The 19,698-nt window shown below is 45.2% G+C and overlaps 1 protein-coding gene across 3 annotated transcripts in view; it reads right to left on the bottom strand.

Moving 5' to 3' along the window:
- The window catches only part of LOC110486202 (MAGUK p55 subfamily member 3), a 30,826-nt gene that overhangs the window by 9,036 nt on the left and 2,092 nt on the right, over positions 1 to 19,698 (bottom strand). For all 3 annotated transcript variants that reach the window (XM_036940857.1, XM_036940859.1, XM_036940858.1), the window contains exons 2-10: positions 12,772 to 12,829; positions 12,426 to 12,544; positions 8,366 to 8,443; positions 7,692 to 7,772; positions 5,307 to 5,444; positions 4,518 to 4,599; positions 3,240 to 3,325; positions 2,970 to 3,044; positions 539 to 735 (exon numbers count right to left, since the gene is read on the bottom strand). In XM_036940857.1, the coding sequence (XP_036796752.1) occupies positions 539 to 735; positions 2,970 to 3,044; positions 3,240 to 3,325; positions 4,518 to 4,599; positions 5,307 to 5,444; positions 7,692 to 7,772; positions 8,366 to 8,443; positions 12,426 to 12,544; positions 12,772 to 12,808 (893 nt within the window). In that variant the 5' untranslated portion in view covers positions 12,809 to 12,829. The remainder of the gene's footprint in view (positions 1 to 538; positions 736 to 2,969; positions 3,045 to 3,239; positions 3,326 to 4,517; positions 4,600 to 5,306; positions 5,445 to 7,691; positions 7,773 to 8,365; positions 8,444 to 12,425; positions 12,545 to 12,771; positions 12,830 to 19,698) is intronic.

A 19,698-nucleotide genomic window follows, 5' to 3' on the forward strand; every position in this document is an offset into this window, starting at 1 on the left:
TGTGTGTGTGTGTGTGTGTGTGTGTGTGTGTGTGTGTGTGTGTGTGTGTGTGTGTCCGCAATCAGGCTGCACCCGTTGGTATCACTCCCCCCTGCTTAGCTAAGATGAATACAGAGTGGGCAGTGGGTTGGGGCTTGGGTGTGTTTATACCCCCAATGCAGAGCACCCCAACATGTTTACATATCCATCCTATTGAGGGATTATGACACTGACATAATGGACTGTTCCCATTCCAGCCTATGTTTAGGTCCATGTGTTAAGATCCAAGCTGCTCTGATACTTGATTTAACTGAAAGTGGAGCACATGAGTATGGAACAGATAGAGACAGCTCTATGATGATACCTGCACTGTTTTGAAAACAATTCAGTCCACATACTGCGCCTAATATAAGAGTCCTACAGTATATGCATAAGAGGCATCATGTGACACAGTGCAGTACAAAAACTAGGCTTGATCGGATCATTTTCATATTGTACTTAAGACTCTTCTCTGAGCTATGATCCCACTGTCCATGGGCCTCTCTGCCTATAGTCTCACCTCTCCTGGAAGAGTTTGGAGGGGATGAGTCCAGCCCGGAGGTTGCTGTCGCCCACCCGTTTGGCCTGCCACCAGGTGGGGTCGTCCTGAGTTACCACCTGCAGGATGTCACCTCGCTTGAAGGGAAGTCCCGCCTCCTGACAGGGCGTGGCCTTGTCATCAGCAGGGATGTAGTCAAACAGGGCCCTCATGTAGACCTGAGAGACCACACACACACACACACACACACACACACACACACACACACACACACACACACACACACACACACACACACACACACACACACACACACACACACACACACACACACACACACACACACACACACAAACTGTTAAAGCATCTCAGAAATACACAAGGTATGTATAGAAAATAATTGACAGATCACCTCAACCTAGAGAGAGGGAAAGTGATGCTTTTGTAAATAGATTTGAATAGATATGTTCCTGTGTGTGTGCATGAAGAACATGTGCATACAACATACACTACATATCAGAGGTGTGGACTCGAGTCACATGACTTGGACTCGAGTCAGGAATATGATGACTTGCAACTCGACTTTGACACCAATGTCTCGTGACTTGACTTGGACCTGATCCTTATGACTCGACCTGACTTGATACCCTCCCCAAGCCCAAATATTTAAAATGATGCTATTTAAAAAAGTGTGCAACGCATCAACTCTTCATTTAACGGATTACAGTTTGAATCGGACAGCAGCCAATCAAGTTGTGCCAGCTGAGAAAAAGTTGTGCGTGGCAGTGCAGAGGAACGTCGGCGGGGGAATTCAGACGGAGCCCTTGGAAAGATGATACCCACAATTATTATTTTCGGATTTGAAGACGACGCCGTATCAACAAAAAACGGATTTGCAATTTGCAAAACATGCGGGAAGAAAATTGCAGACGGAGGCGCAACAATTTCCAACCTTGTTCGACATTTGAAGCTGCGCAAAGAACGGTAAGTCGTGGCTAATATAGCCGACAGCTATCCATCACCCGAGGTTGTGTGTTTATGTGTTTCATGAGTGTGTAACTTGAGTTTCTTTTTGCTGGCTTGTGATGTCTGGAGCCTGTATTGTTATGTGCGCTCCTCACTGCTTGCCTAGATCAGACTTGCAGATCGACTCGCCACCACGCTGTTCGGAGCAGGAAAATATCAAATGAGCACATTTGTGCCAGAGTGCCTCCTAGAATGGCTGTGTACTCTTCCTAACCTGCTGATTAGGGCGAGTGCTTGAACCTCTGATTGTGTTTATGCTTAACACAAATCCCACCATCCCTCTCTCTGCCGTCCTCCGCAGTTTGGAGCTTTTTCTCCAATGATAATGAAAAACGGCGGCTTATTTCATCCGAGGCACCGCATTCAGATACAGTTCTCCATTCTCTTACTGAAGAGCTCTGTGACTTTCAACGTGGCACTGTCATAGGATGCCACATAGGATGCCACCTTTCCAACAAGTCAGTTCATCAAATTTTTGCTGTTTGTCGGGCGGGTCATGAAATGGGTTTCCATGGCCAAGCAGCTGCACACAAGCCTAAGATCACCAAGCGCAATGCCAAGAGACGGCTGGAGTGGTGTAAAGCTCACCGCCATTTGACTCTGGAGCTGTGGAAACGCGTTCTCTGGAGTGATGAACCTCGCTTCACCATCTGGCAGTCCGATGGACGAATCTGGGTTTGGTGGATAACAGGAGAACGCTATATGCCCCAATGCATAGTGCCAACTGTAAAGTTTGGTGGAGGAGGAATAATGGTCTGGGGCTGTTTTTCATGGTTCGGGCTAGGCCCCTTAGTTCCAGTTTAAGGAGATCTTAACGCTACAGCATTCAATGACATCTTAGAAAATTCTGTACTTCCAATTTTGTGGCAAATCATTTGGGGAAGGCTGTTTCCTTTCAGCATGACAATGCCCCATGCAAAAAGCAAGGTCCATACAGAAATGGTTTGTCGAGATTGGTGTGGAAGAACTTGACTGGCCTGCACAGAGCCTTTAACTCAACCTCATCAAACACATTTAGGATGAATTAGAACCGCAAGCCAGGCCCAATCGCCCAAAATCAGTGCCCGACTTAACTAATGCTCTTGTGGCTGAATGGATGCAAGTCCTTGCAACAATGTTCCAACATCTACTGGAAAGCCTCCCAGAAGAGTGGAGGCTGTTTAAGTGGCAAAGGGGGGAAATGAGATGTTCGACGAGCAGGTGTCCACATACTTTTGTGTCACGTAGTGTGTCTGAAACTTGTCTCAAATTACACCTACACATCTCAGTGCATTTGGCATCAACTGTTTTAATTCATCTGCCATTGACTCTCCAACTGTATGTGTGAGCCTGAGCCCAGGTCGTATTCTGACCCTTCCTCCATTCCAAAGCAGCTGGAGTCTGTGTTTGTCTGTACTGAGCGTCCCCAGACCGTTGTGTTCCTCACCTTGCTCTCCTTCAGGCGGTCCTCCTCCTTAACGGCTGGGATTATCTTCAGGGTGATGGAGCCCTGAGACTGGGACTGAACGGCAAGACACAGAGAGGAGCAGGATGTTAGCTTCACAGAAATACAATTTGAGCACAGTTTCAGCTCCTGTATCTTCCCGACAGAGTTGATACGGCATGTATTGCCAACAGAAATCAAAGGAAAACAGCGCTGCAGGAGCTAGTGGTCTAAAATAATAGGAAGACATAAAGTATTCTACTCTAGTCTCACCAGAAGCTGACTGATCTCATCAGGTCTCTTGTGAATGATGGAGATGCCGTTGACCTCCCGCAGCTCGTCTCCTACATGGACCAGTCCTGGATGGAGGGGAGGAGGTGGTGAGGGGAGACAACAGGCGAGCTGTAGTAGAGATCAATGCCTGTGTTCCAAATGGCACCTTATTCCCTAAATGGCACCCTATTCCCTATATAGGGCACTCCTTTTGACCAGGACCTATAGAATCTGGTCAAAAGTAGTGGACTGTATAGGGATTAGGGTGCCATTTGGGTTGCACACCAGATCGTGTATCGAGGAGATATTGCACAGCACTGTATCAGTAGCAGGTGTACTATATCAATCATACCACTATTAACTGGGATGAGATATGGACAATAGGGCTTGGGAGTGGTGGTATCACTCTCCTCAGTCATGATCTACTGCAGTCACAACAGTGAAACCTGACAAAGAGGGATGAGCGATAGGATCAATTCATCTCATTACCGGAGAGAGAAGGAGGGAGGGCAGAGAGGGAGGGCAGAGAGGGAGAAGGGGAGGGAGAAAGGGAGAGAGGGAGAAAGAGCAAGGGAGGGAGGGCAGAGAGGGAGAGAGGGATGCTATGAGGAAACAGACAGGCATATAAGCACATAATGTACCGTACAGAGAAACAGACAGATGGTAATGCCCCTTTTTCTATTGACCCCCCCCCCCCCACCCCCCCACACACACACACCAAACATACTAAAGACACGCACGTCTGTAGATGGTATTTCCATGGTAACAGCAGTGGTCAGCTCGTTGGAGAGAGTGTGTAATGTGTGATATGTGATTGGCTCTCAGACAGAACCCAGCTTCAAACAGCCTGATAACGACGGAGGTCCTCATCTGTCTGTCTCTCTGTCTACCATTGTCTCTCACTACGCTGCTGCTTTCATCTCTGCAACATCTCGGGAATCTCCCAGCTGCAGTTTCTATACAGGATGTTACCATTAAAATGTATATCCACTGACGTACTTTAGGCTAGAGTATACTGCTGCATAGAAGGCCATTTATATCCAGACCTCTGATTATTTGTCTAAGTTACATCGTCTCAGTTAGCCATGCTTTCAGACATATTATGTCTGGCAATATTATCTGAGCAGTCCATAGATCTCATTTGACAGACCAACAAAAACTTGCTTAGTGTCTTGTCTGTGCAAGTTACAGAGGAAGGGGATGATGAATCAGGATGTGTCAGACAGTATGGGTTAAGACCAGACACAGAGAGGGACAGCATGGGACTGAATCACTCACCACTCCGGTCTGCAGCCCCGCCCCTCATGATGCGTGCCACGATCACAGACCCTGTGGTCTCATCCCGTCTGATGGTGGCCCCCTGGAAGAGAGAGAGATGGATGTTTCCTCCCCCCGGAATTGTATCCTAATTTGCCAGCAGCATACCACCCTGCATACCACTGCTGGCTTGCTTCTGAAGCTAAGCAGGGTTGGTCCTGGTCAGTTCCTGGATGGGAGACCAGATGCTGCTGGAAGGGGTGTTGGCGGGCCAGTAGGAGGCACTCTTTCCTCTGGTCTAATTTGTTTTATCCCAATGCCCCAGGGCAGTGACAGGTAGGGTGCCGTCTTTCGGATGGGATGTTAAACGGGTGTCCTGACCATCTGAGGTCATTAAAGATCCCATGGAACTTATCGTACGAGTAGGGGTGTTAACCCCAGTGTCCTGGCTAAATTCCCAATCTGGCCCTCAAACCATCACGGTCACCTAATAATCCCCAGTTTACATTTGGCTCTTTCATCCCCCTCCTTTTCCCTGTAACTATTCCCCAGGTCGTTGCTGCAAATGAGAACGTGTTCTCAGTCAACTTACCTGGTAAAATAACTGATAAATAAATAAATAAATTCTTCCCATCTATTCTTTCTGTTCCTTCCTCTTTTCTTGTATTCTTTTGTTTTCTTTACAATCAATCAATCAAACACAGCCCCAGTCCCACTTCCCCCATCCCTATATCTCCTCATCCCCTCACCCTCCCATCCTCTACAATTGTATCTCTTCTCTCTGTCATCCTCTCTGTTACAATGACTCACCAGTGGTTCCTTGTTCTTGACCAGTCTGACAATCTTCACTGACTCCTCCTCCAGCTCATCCTCGAAGTCGTCAGGCAGCGGTGGCAACACGGGGTCAAAGTTCTTCTGGGCAACCGTGTCATGAACTGATAAAACGGCCTGATGGGAGATGACAGAGAGAGAAGGATTAATGTTAGAATTGCAGAACTGCATTCTGAGCAGTGGTGTGAAGTACTTAAGTAAAAATACTTTAAAGTACTACTTAAGTAGTTTTTTGGTCTATCTGTACTCGAGGTCGACCGATTATGATTTTTCAACGTCGATACCGATTATTGGAGGACCAAAAAAGCCAATACCGATTAATTGGCCGATTGTTTTTTTTTGTAATAATGACAATTACAACAATACTGAATGAACACTTATTTTAACTTAATATAATACCTCAATAAAATCAATTTAACCTCAAGTAAATAATGAAACATGTTCAATTTGGTTTAAATAATGCAAAAACAAAGTGTTGGAGAAGAAAGTAAAAGTGCAATATGTGCTATGTAAGAAAGCTAACGTTTCAGTTCCTTGCTCAGAACATGAGAACATATGAAAGCTGGTGGTTCCTTTTAACATGAGGCTTCAATATTCCCAGGTAAGAAGTTTTAGGTTGTAGTTATTATAGGAATTATATGACTATTTCCCTCTATACCATTTGTATTTCATAAACCTTTGACTATTGGATGTTCTTGTAGGCACTTTAGTATTGCCAGTGTAACAGTATAGCTTCCGTCCCTCTCCTCGCTCCTCCCTGGGCTCGAACCAGCAACACAACGACAACAGCAACCCTCGAAGCAGTGTTACCCATGCAGAGGAAGGGGAACAACTACTGGAAGGCTCAGAGCGAGTGACGTTTGAAACGCTATTAGCGCGCGCTAACTAGCTAGCCATTTCACTTCGGTTACACCAGCCTCATCTCGGGAGTTGATAGGCTTGAAGTCATAAACAGCGCAATGCTTGACGCACAACGAAGAGCTGCTGGTAAAACGCATGAAAGTGCTGTTTGAAAGAATGTTTACGGGCCTGCTTCTGCCTACCACCGCTCAGTCAGATACTTAGATACTTGTATGCTCAGTCAGATTATATGCAACGCAGGACACGCTAGATACTATCTAGTAATATCATCAACCATGTGTAGTTAACTATTGATCATGATTGATTGTTTTTGATAAAATAAGTTTAATGCTAGCTAGCAACTTAGAGAGGGGCAGGTCTTTATTGCGTTGGACTAATTAACTGTAAGGTAGCAAGATTGGATCCCCCGAGCTGACATGGTGAAAATCTGTCGTTCTGCCCCTGAACGAGGCAGTTATCCCACCGTTTCTAGGCCGTCATTGAAAATAAGAATGTGTTCTTAACTCACTTGCCTAGTTAAATAAAGGTTTAAAAAAATTTACAAATCGGTGCCCCAAAATACCGATTTCCGATTGTTATGAAAACTTGAAATCGGCCCTAATTAATCGACCATTACGATTAATCGGTCGACATCTAATCTGTACTTTACTACATTCATAAAGAAAATTATGTACTTTTTAGTCCATACATGTTCCATGACATCCAAAAGTACTTGTTACAGTTTGAATGCTTAGCAGGACAGGAAAAGGTTCACAGACTTATCAAGAGTGGTCATCCCTACTGCCTCTGATCTAGGGGACTGTCACGTATATTCCCTCTTTGGCCTCTGGGTCACCAGACTGTTGATTATTACACGCACCAGCACTTATTGACACTCACCTGGACTTCATCACCTCCTTGATTACCTGCCCTATTTATGTCACTCCCTTTGGTTCCGTCCCCAGGCGTTATTGTGTCTGTTTCTTGTTTTGTTCATGTTTGTTTATTTATTAAATGTATTCACTCCCTGAACTTGCTCCTTCCGACTCTCGGCATACATTGTTACAGGGACTCACTAAACACATGCTGTGTTTGTAAATTATGTCTGAGTTGGAGCTTGCCCCTGGCTATCCATAAATACAATTTAAAATGTGGCCTACTGCTTTGCTTAATATAAGGAATTTGAAATGATTTATACTTAAGTACATTTGAGCAATTAGATTTACTTTACTTGATACTTAAGTATATTTACAACTTTGAGACTTACTCAAGTAGTATTTTACTGGGTGACATTCACTTTGACTTTTACTTGAGTCATTTTCTATTAAAGGTATCTTTACTTTTACTCAAGTATGACAACTGGGTACTTTTCCCACCACTGAGTGTACCAAACATTAGGAACACGTTTGTATACTCAGTGTACATAGAGATTGACAGATTGAGCGATCCAATACAAATGGATACATGAATAGCCCCACCTTCCAGTACCAGGTCTCTCTGTGTGTATTGGGTGTTTTTGTTTACCTTGAGATGGGGGGACGTCAACAGCTGTAGGAGTTCCTTCTCCTCAACACTCATTGGTCCACTCTGCAGCTCCTCTGCCACCTGCCGCCAATCACAATAGAGCTGTCAGTCAGACCATGACCTCTGACCTGGTATAAAACTGTGTGTCCAACAGTGTGGGCTTGGGATATAACTGAAAAATGTAGCAGATATATACTGAAAGTGTAGCAGACTATTAGCAGTAATAGTCTGGAATAGAATCCACAAATATAGATATACTGTAGAGTTGCACGGCTGTTGCCTAAAGCAGCAATAAACAGAGTGTGCTTGAACACACAAATACACACACAGGAGAAAAAGCAGCCAGGAGCTACGGCTCAGCATTTTCCCACTTAACTGGCGTGAGGAGAGAGAGGAGAGGCAGGATGTGGAGAGAGTCTCATTAGTGTTTAGATGAATCAGCATTTTCAGACCACAACACATTACCGCACTGTAACCTTATAAATCTCCATACCTTACTACCTGCATCTACCGCTCCTGTCTCAGCAAACACACTGGGACTGACTCTATTGGACGGGTGCTTCACACTTTGGTAGTGTGTGTGGTGTGTGTGTTCCTTGTGTGTGTGTGTGTGTGTGTGTGTGTGTGTGTGTGTGTGTGTGTGTCTGTCTGTGTGCGTGCGTTGTTGAACTTACATCCTCAGCCAAGGAGGCGGCACTGTGAAGGACAGGTGTAGGACTCTGGCGCTCGTACTGTCTCAGCCTCTCATGGATCTGCAACACGCAGCCAATCACAGGAGAGGTCAGGGAGGTCAAACACACACACGCACGCACACATACACAAATTAAACAACATAAGTGTACCATAACTTCCATTAACATTGGCAACATTGCCACCCAGCAGGGGCGCAACTTTCACTGGGGACGGTGGGGACATGCCTCCCCCACATTCTGAATTTGTATTTTGGTCCCCCCAGTTTTACAATTGGAATGTGATACAAACGAGGCAACAATGTGCTTTAGGACCATGTGGACACCTCCGAGCGGTCAGGTAGGGTGTTTGGAGTGTTTATCCAACTGGATAAAATAAATATATATATATATATACAGTACCAGTCAAAAGTTTGGACACAGTTTGGACCTACTCATTCAAGGGTTTCTTTATTTGTATTATTTTCTACATTGTAGAATAATAGTGAAGACATCAAAACCATGAAATTACACATATGGAATCATGTAGTAACCAAAAAAGTGTTAAACAAATAAAAATATATTTTATATTTGAGATTCTTCAAAGTAGCCACCCTTTGCCTTGATAATAGCTTTGCACACTCTTGGCATTCGCTCAAGAAACTTCATGAGCTGCTGCTCCAGTTTCAACTGTTCTGCCTGCGGCTATGGAACCCTGACCTGTTCACCGGACGTGCTCCCTGGTCCCAGACCTGCTGTTTTCAACTCTCTAGAGACAGCAGGAGCGGTAGAGATACTCTGAATGATCGGCTATGAAAAGCCAATTGACATTTACTACTGAGGTGCTGACCTGTTGCACCCTCTACAACCACTTCTGATTATTATTATTTGACCCTGCTGGTCATCTATGAACATTCAAACATCTTGGCCATGTTCTGTTATAATCTCCACCCGGCACATCCAGAAGAGTACTGGCCACCCCTCAGAGCCTGGTTCCTCTCTAGGTTTCTTTCTAGGTTCCGGCCTTTCTAATGAGTTTTTCCTAGCCACCGTGCTTCTACACCTGCATTGCTTGCTGTTTGGGGTTTTAGGCTGGGTTTCTGTACAGCACTTTGAGACATCAGCTGATGTAAGAATTGATTGATTGATAGTCACGTAGAATTCATTTAAATGAACATTTCTTTCCTTCTTATTGCATTTGAGCTAATCAGTTGTGTTGTGACAAGTTAGGGGTGGTACAGTATACAGAAGATATATATGGCAAGAACAGCTCAAATAAGCAAAGAGAAACGACAGTCCATCATTACTTTAAGACATGAAGGTCAGTCAATGCAGAAAATTTCAAGAACATTGAAAGTTTCTTCAAATGCAGTTGCAAAAACCATCAAGCGCTATGATGAAACTGGCTCTCCTGAGTTACCTCTGCTGCAGAGGATAACTTCATTGGAGTTACCAGCCTCAGAAATTGCAGGCCAAATAAATGCTTCACAGAGTTCAAGTAACAGACACATCTCAACATCAACTGTTCAGAGGAGACTGTGTGAATCAGGGCTTCATGGTCGATTTGATGCAAAGAAACCACTACTAAAGGACACCAATAACAAGAAGAAACTTGCTTGGGCCAAGAAACACAAGCAATAGACATTATACCAGTGGATATCTGTCCTTCGGTCTGATTAGGAACTTTGTCCTATGCTCCAGAGTCCAATTTGGAGATTTTTGGTTCCAACTGCCGTGTATTTGTGAGACGCGGTGTGGGTAAACGGAGGATCCCCGCATGTGTGGTTCCCACCGTGAAGCATGGAGGAGGAGGTGTGATGGTGTGGAGGAGCTTTGCTGGTGACACTGTCTGTGATTTATTTAGAATTCAAGGCACACTTAACTAGCACAGCTACCACAGCATTCTGCAGCGATACGCCGTCCCATCTGGTTTGCGCTTAGTTTTTTTTTCAACAGGACAATGACCCAAAACACACCTCCAGGCTGTGTAAGGGCTATTTGACCAAGAGAGAGAGTGATGGAGTGCTGCATCAGATGATCCGGCCTCCACAATCACCGACATAAACCCAATTGAGATGGTTTTGGATGAGTTGGACCGCAGAGTGAAGGAAAAGCAGCCAACAATTGCTCAGCATATGTGGGAACTCCTTCAAGACTGTTGGAAAAGCATTCCTCGTGAAGCTGGTTGAGAGAATGCGAAGTGTGCAAAGCTGTCATCAAGGGAAAGTGTTTAACACTTGTTGGGTTACTACATGATTCCATATGTGTTATTTCATAGTTTTGATGTATTCACTATTATTCTACAAAGTAGAAAATAGTAAAAAATTAAGAAAAACTCTTGAATGAGTAGGTGTGTCCAAACTTTTGACTGGTACTGTGTGTATATATACACACATATACACACAGTCAGCCACCAATTGTGCAAGTTCTCCCACTTAAAAAGATGAGAGAGGCCTGTAATTTTCATCAATGAGAAAAAATGAGAAAAAAATCCAGAAAATCACATTGTAGGATTTTTAATGAATTTATTTGCAAATTATGGTGGAAAATAAGTATTTGGCCAATAACAAAAGTTTCTCTCAATACTTAAATACCTTTTGTTGGCAATGACAGAGGTCAAACGTTTTCTGTAAGTCTTCACAAGGTTTTCACACACTGTTGCTGGTATTTTGGCCCATTCCTCCATCCATCTCCTCTAGAGCAGTGATGTTTTGGGGCTGTTGCTGGGCAACACGGACTTTCAACTCCCTCCAAAGATTTTCTAATTCGGTTGAGATCTGGAGACTGGCTAGGTCACTCCAGGACCTTGAAAAGCATCTTACGAAGCCACTCCTTCGTTGCCTGGGCGGTGTGTTTGGGTTCCTTGTCATGCTGAAAGACCCAGCCACGTTTCATCTTCAATGCCCTTGCTGATGGAAGGAGATTTTCACTCAAAATCTCACGATACACGGCCCCATTCATTCTTTCCTTTACACAGATCAGTCGTCCTGGTCCCTTTGCAGAAAAACAGCACCAAAGCATGATCTTTCCACCCCCATAATTCACAGTAGGTATGGTGTTCTTTGGATGCAACTCAGCATTCTTTGTCCTCCAAACACGACGAGTTGAGTTTTTACCAAAAAGTTATATTTTAGTTTCATCTGACCATATGACATTCTCCCAATCTTCTTCTGGATCATCCAAATGCTCTCTAGCAAAATTCAGACGGGCCTGGACATGTACTGGCTTAAGCAGGGGGACACGTCTGGCGCTGCAGGATTTGAGTACCTGGCGGCGTAGTGTGTTACTGATGGTAGGCTTTGTTACTTTGGTCCCAGCTCTCTGCAGGTCATTCACTAGGTCACCCCGTGTGGTTCTGGGATTTTTGCTCACCGTTCTTGTGATCATTTTGACCCCACGGGGTGAGATCTTGCGTGGAGCCCCAGATCGAGGGAGATTATCAGTGGTCTTGTATGTCTTCCATTTCCTAATAATTGCTCCCACAGTTGATTTCTTCAAACCAAGCTGCTTACCTATTGCAGATTCAGTCTTCCCAGCCTGGTGCAGGTCTACAATTTTGTTTCTGGTGTCCGTTGACAGCTCTTTGATCTTGGCCATAGTGGAGTTTGGAGTGTGACTGTTTGAGGTTGTGGACAGGTGTCTTTTATACTGATAACAAGTTCAAACAGGTGCCATTAATACAGGTAACGAGTGGAGGACAGAGGAGCCTCTGAAAGAATAAGTTACAGGTCTGTGAGAGCCAGAAATCTTGCTTGTTTGTAGGTGACCAAATACTTATTTTCCACCATAATTTGCAAATAAATTAATTAAAAATCCTACAATGTGATTTTCTGGATTTTTCTTCTTCTCATTTTGTCTGTCATAGTTGAAATGTACCTATGAAGACAATTACAGGCCTCTCTCATCTTTTTAAGTGGGAGAACTTGCACAATTGGTGGCTAACTAAATACTCTTTTGCCCCACTGTGTGTATATATATATATATATATATATATATATATATATAGTTATGTCCCCCCCACTTCTAAAACAAAAGGTGCGCCCCTGCTACCCAGTCTTATGTGTACCTTCATGAGGTAGCCCAGGCTCTTCTCACTGAAGACGTCTTTGAGGAAGACCATGTCCTCCTTGTGGTTGGCATCAGGACGCAGCTGGGACGTCAGAAGGGCCAGAGTCTCGTGCAGGCCTGTGGAGGAGGAGAGGAGGGAGGGTGAAGGAACTGGGATCCGTTTTTGTTTACATCCTCAGATCGGACCGAGTAATGTAATATATAATAACAGATACCGTTTAGCAGACGCTTTTATCCAAAGAGATTTTCAGTCAAAACCCGCTGCCCTGGCCAACTGAGCTATCTAGTAAGCCTGGGATTTTGATCCATAAAGTTTGCAGCATGTGTGGTGTATTTATTTTTACCTGTGCCTGCTGAGAGGACCGGCATGGCTTCTTTCATGGGTCAGCAAAAAGGCGAGGCCTGGCAGAGAGAAGGAGAGAAAATGGATGAAAATGAGTCACATACTCATACTTTAGGTCTCTTCATCTCATACACACTGTGTTATTCCTGAAGAGAATGTCACTGGGTGAAAACTGTTTAAGGGCTTCGCAGACAGTTTTAGGGGATCCTAAAAGTACTGCATACTCTAATGATGTGTGTACCTGCGTGTGTGTGTTTGTGTGTGTGGAACAGATGTGCTGGGAGCGGTAGACTCTTAAGGGTGCCAGTACATCCTTCATAGACAGGTTCTAGCCTGCGTCTTAGACTTCCAGTAACCAGCCAACGCCTCACCTCAGTGTGTGTGTGTGTGTGTGTGTGTGTGTGTGTGTGTGTGTGTGTGTGTGTGTGTGTGTGTGTGTGTGTTAACAAGATAGAGACGTAAAGTAGCGTGATACATTCTCAAAGCCGGGCACCATTCATCACATTGACTGCTAGCACCGTGTCCGCTGTGCTGTGGGCTTCAGGGCATGGCAAAGGAGGCTTTGTTTATGTGTGTGTGTGTGTGTGTGTGTGTGTGTGTGTGTGTGTGTGTGTGTGTGTGTGTGTGTGTGTGTGTGTGTGTGTGTGTGTGTGTGTGTGTGTGTGTGTGTGTGAGTGTGAGTGTGTGTGCATGCGCGTGCGCGCGCGTGTGTGTGCATGCGCGTGAGTGTGTGCATGTGAGTGAGTGAGTGTGTGTGTGTGTGTGTGTGTGTGTGTGTGCGCATGCGTGCGTGTGAGTGTGCGTGTCTGCTGAATCTGTCCTTTCTGCTTCGTCTGCCTACGAACACCAACAACATAACCACATCCTTTACACTCAAGTCTGCTGTCAACTGTGTGAGAATCATGATGATATACCCCTTTAAACAGCCATTCCTTCACTGTCAAACTGACAATGAATGCCCATAAAGCTCCCTGGTCTGTTGGCAGGGAGAATTACGGCATGTCCTGGATGAAGCAAAATGCTTATATAGAACGAAATATACCCCTCAAAATATAACAAATACTGCAACTGGAATATTCTCCCAAAACAGATGTTATATTGTGTTTACTTCTAAAGTACACTCTTAGAGAAAAGGGTGCTAAGTAGAACCATCTAGTTCTCCTTCGAACCCTTCATGTCGGGTTCTTTAGAGAACGCCCTTTATATGGTTCTACCTAGAAACTTCTATGAAGGGATCTACCAATAACCATTTTATCATCTAAAGGTTCTTCCTAGAACCCTCCATGAAGGGTTCTTCCTAGAACCCTCCATGAAGGGTTTTTACCGAGAACCCTTTTATCTTTGGAGGGTTCTTACTAGAACCCTCTGTGAAAGGAGCTTTAAATCTGCAAACAGTGATTGTGCCCATAGATGTGGCGCATGCGCATGGAGGGCGCTGGATGTTCCCCAATGCTGGAAACGGGGCCTGAGTGAAAAAGTTTGGGAACCCCTGACCTAATACAGGGGTGTTAGGAATCTCCAGGTTTACAGGCTACATCAGTCCTGCAAGTAACATTATGCTGGCTTGCAAAGTGATGTTTAATTCCTATTGGAATCCAGCCAGAGTTAGGATATCCAACAAGTGGAATTTTAAATCACCCGCAACCTCTATTCAGAATGACTGCCATGGTAGAAAATATTAAATACTGAGACTACCTCAGTCATCTAAACTGGAAAATAAACATCTCAGTAACGGGTGCAATAAGTCCAACTAACAGATTGGATTAGTTTAGAAAAATGTATGCTCTTTCTCTTTGTGTAGCCTCAAATGGATCAATCAATCAATGTACATGCAAACACACAGACATTAAAACAAACAATTCTGAAATTCACACTGCAATAGAGCATGCTGGGAAAAGTAGAACCCTTCTTGCTTTCCAAAGAATCATCAAAGAACCCTTTCTTCCAAAAACGTGCCTTAGGATGTTCTCGTTAGAACACTTGTCTTCCAAAACCGGTTCTTCATATCAAAACAGTTCTTGGTAGAACCCTATCACTCCGCAAAGAACCCTTTTGGATTTTCTTTTTTTAAAGAAGTGTACACACATACAAAAAACCACTGATTCCAATACACCATCAGCATATTTCTCCCAGCTCCCCCAGCCCTCTCTCTTCCCCCTCTCCTCCTGGGGTAACCCAGGCATATGGTACAATAATGTACGGCAACGCAGAGGAATATTACACCAGGCCTACGGATCAATCCCCATCTTCACTCCTCCTTATGCACTCCATCTTTTATCCTGCCTTCACATCACAGACAGCCAGCCAGTATACTCGCTCCCAGACTTCTGTGTCCCAAACGGCACCCTATTCTCTATATAGTCCACTACTTTTGACCACAGCCCTATGGTCCCTGGTTGAAAGTAGTGTACTATTGGAATAGAGTGCCATTTGGAACGCATGTCTAGACTGTGGGCGGCATAGTGTCACTGTACTGTAGACTATATTCAGCCACTGTTGCCAGCAAGGCCAGTGTTAACACTGATGCCACCACTACAGCCACAGCTGATTCAACACCAATGTAACGCTACTGAAAATCAACTAACAGTTTTACAGGCTTGATTAAAAACAACGACCACTTCTGCAAGTGCATCTTACGCATCTGAATTACCCCCATTACACCCGTAAAAACACAGACGCGCGCGCGCACACACACACACACACACACACACACACACACACACACACACACACACACACACACACACACACACACACACACACACACACACACACACACACACACACACACACACACACACACACACACACACACACACACACACACACACACACACACACACACACACACACACACAGGCTCAGAAACAATGAAGACAGAGGCAGATCCACTCACAGGTCGCACTCACACTCACAGATGCCAGGCAGGCACTTCAAACAGTGAGGCCACAAAGGACCTGACTTGTTCGAGCTATACACAGAATCCTCAACATCAACTCAGCCAACCAGCTAGACAGACAGATATAGAGGGAGAGAGAGAGAGTGTGTGAGGGAGACATTTTAAATGAGATTTGAAATGTCTTTATTCCTTTGGAACTTTTGTGTAATGTTTATTGTTCATTTATTTATTTCACTCTTGTTTATTATCTATTTAATTTGCTTTGGCAATGTTAACATATGGTTTCCATGCCAACAAAGCCCCTTAAATTGAATTGAGAGAGGGAGAGCGAGCGAGAGGGAGAGAGAGAGAGAGAGAGAGAGGGAGAGGGGTGAAAGAGAGAGAGATAGGGAGAAGGAGAGGGAGAGAGAGAGAGGGAGAGAGAGAGAGGGAGAGGGGTGAAAGAGAGAGAGAGAACACAAGTAACTGTAATAGATGGAGCTGGAGGGGAAGAGGGGAAAGGAGGAGGTAGGCGGCAGAGAAAGTAGACGGAGGTGTTTGTCACTCACCCGCGAGGGTGTTGATGCTAAACTTCCATGTCAAACCAAAATAAAACATAGCATAGGGTTGGACAACGATGCATTTCCCTGTTCTCTCTCTCTCTCTCTCTCTCTCTCTCTCTCTCTCTCTCTCTCTCTCTCTCTCTCTCTCTCTCTCTCTCTCTCTCTCTCTCTCTCTCTCTCTCTCTCTCTCTCTCTCTCTCTCTCTCTCTCTCTCTCTCTCTCTCTCTCTCTCTCTCTCTCTCTCTCTCTCTCTCTCTCTCTCTCTCTCTCTCTCTCTCTCTCTCTCTCTCTCTCTCTCTCTCTCTCTCTCTCTCATTCAAAAGACTGACACATCCGTGGCCCACGTTCACATCTCTATTGGCAGAAACAGAGCTTCCACTCGTGGAAACGGTTATACAGCATAACATATGTGATATATAAAAGCTGTATTTGATGTATTATAAGGACAAGCTGCATTCAGCTCTGCATGTACAATAACTAGCGAGGTGGAGAGCTCTTCATGTACGGTTTAAGCAGGTGCAAGAATGGCTCTTTACAGGTCCAGTGTTGTAACCTAGAGTGTATTCTCCTAGTGTGCTTCAGATCCTTCCCCACCGTGCTGGCTGCGATGCCACGTAATTACAGCAGGCTTAACTCCTACTGAGACAGCAACCAGCTCCTGAATTATGAACAGAGCGAATGAAACAGTGGGAGAGGGGGATGGAGAGATGAGAGGATGAGAAGGTAAGGAGGGGAAGGAGGATGGAATGCCTCTTTCTTGTTTAGTACCTACTGTGAGAATAGAAACTTCTATTCCCAAGTGCCAAAACCACAAGGGCGGCCATTTTACACTAAGACGCTGAAGACAAAAAGAAGAGGCATGAACACAATTCTTTCTTGTAGACCAGAATTCTTTCTTGGACACCAAAATGACAGTTGGTAACAATCTAACCGAAACAGTAGGTCCTATACTCTCTTGAAAAAGACCAGCACGAGAGCATTCTTAGAAATATGACAGTTGGCAGCTGTCCTGCTGATGCAGCATACATAAGAAGTAAGGCCAGGGGAGGTGTGGTATATGGCCAATATACCACGGCTAAGGGCTGTCCTAAGCATGACGCAACGCGGAGCGCCTGGACATCCCTTAGCCGTGGTATATTGGCCATATACCACAAACCCCTGAGGTGCCTTACTGCTATTATAAACTGGTTACCAACGTAACTAGAGCGGTGAAAATACATGTTTTGTCCTACCCGTTGTATACGGTCTCTAATACCACGGCTGTCAGCCAATCTGCATTCAGGGCTCGAACCACCCAGTTTATAATCAAGGACAACTCGTGACAAAACCCAGCATGAGAGCTACAACATCACCATTCACTTCCATGTTTTATACGTGCCTATTACCTACGATGGGTATGTTTCCTTTTTAAAAGTTCCCCTCCTCCCTCTAACCGCTCCTTTGAACAGCAGAGTCAGTGGATGGGGACCAGAGATAGAGAGATCCCAATTTTAATGTCTCATTTCCCTATGTGCAGAGACTGAGGTTAAGAAAGACAAGGTGTGAATGCCTAATAAATCGAAGCACAAAGATAGCCGAGAGAATTGGAGCTGTAGATAGAAGAGAGGAAAGACGGGCTCACAGTGCCTCAACACACCGCATCATACTCTCAAATGAACATGTACAACAACAAAAAAAAACAGGAAGTTACAAAGATACACCAAAATATGAGGTTAGAAAAAGAAAGGGCCTCTAAGACATGCACATAGAAAGACACCTGAGGACAGGGCAGGGGAACACGCACAAACGGAGAGACGTGCACACACACACAGCGCTTCGCAGGCCCACATGGTGCCTGAGCAAGGTAGCAGAAGCATCAGTACCTTAGGTCGTAACCAGGCGATAATGAGGGTGTTGATTAGAGGCCTGGATATACCTGACAACCCACAGGAGGCTGCTGAGGGGAGGACGGCTCATAATAATGGCTGGATTATAGTGAATGGAATAGTATCATGAGTTCGAAACCATTCCATTTATTCCTTTCCAGCCATTACTATGAAACCGCCCTCCCCAATTAAGGTGCCACCAACCTCCTGTGCTGACAGCAAGGTTGTAACCTTGGCCTGAGTAGACCTGCCTCAGCCTCTCTCTTGGAACAGCAGGGGTCTCCTAGTCTGACAGGCACCATACTGTTTGACAGGCACCATACTGTGTGACAGGCACCGTACTGTGTGACAGGCACCATACGGTGTGACAGGCACCGTACTGTGTGACAGGCACCGTACTGTGTGACAGGCACCGTACTGTGTGACAGGCACCGTACGGTGTGACAGGCACCGTACTGTGTGACAGGCACCGTACTGTGTGACAAGCACCGTACTGCTCTACAACCCCATCGCCCCAGGCAACAAGATACAGGGGTCATAGGCTTCTACATCTGCATTGCTCGCTGTTTGGGATTTTAGGCTGACTTTCCCGTACAGCACTTTGTGACAACCGGCTGATGTAAAAAGGGCTTTATAAATACATTTGATTGGTTGATAGGCTAGAGTATGCCCCGGGAAAAAACACCAGCAGAACATTGTCATCATCCTCATCATTTTAACCACCAACCACATCAAAGACGACCATCCATACTGTAACAGAGATTATAATGACTCTACGAGATTTACCGGAATAGAACAGAAGCCAGCATACTGGATAGGAGCAGTGTTAGCAGAGGACAAATTAGCAGTGGGCCATCCTAGGTGAATATGGATGTTTAACATCTTTACAGCAGTGAGAGGAGCTTGGTCCCCCGCTGCACATAACTGCACATACCATAATGTCTCTCTGTCTCTCTGCTAACAGACCCAGCACCATTTGTGCCTTCTCTGTCAACACTGCACCCGCAAGAGCCCCTCGGGCAGGCTACTACAGTACAGCCACCGTATGCTACCTGCCCTACCGGGCCCCTTTTTTAGAGTTACGTACTCCTCAACGTATGCTGTCGTTGTCGTTCCAGCGTCGTCACAGCAAACGACAGAGCAAAGATTTTGTGGCTGGGCTGATGATGTTGGGTGAGAATACAGCATGAGAGACTCAGAGGGCTGCTCCAGTGGACACACTGTACCGTAGACTAGGCGCTCAGGGATCTATGGTTGTAGTCTGCGCCGCCAAATGACGAAACAAATCCGTTTTAACAGATTACCGTTTGGAGAAGGACGAGTTCACGGTTTGGAGCAACACTGCCTGTCCCACTTTTAGGGTCAAATGCCTCCGTTCTGAGCCTGTGGGTTTACATTATGCATATGGCGGGAAGTGACGTTTACAAAGCAGGCACCAAATGTTATGTTGCAGGCACCGAACGTTAGGTTTGCAGGCACCAAAGTGTAATGTTGCAGGCACCAAATGCTGTAGAGAGTGGCCTGATGCCAATACCAAACAGCTTCCAACTAACTATGTCAGCACATCAACATGCTACACAACAGTCAGTGAGTGGGGGATGACACGAGGTGCATACAAACTC

The sequence above is a fragment of the Oncorhynchus mykiss genome, chromosome 13 (genome assembly GCF_013265735.2).
Source record: "Oncorhynchus mykiss isolate Arlee chromosome 13, USDA_OmykA_1.1, whole genome shotgun sequence".
In the NCBI taxonomy this organism is placed as follows: domain Eukaryota; kingdom Metazoa; phylum Chordata; class Actinopteri; order Salmoniformes; family Salmonidae; genus Oncorhynchus; species Oncorhynchus mykiss.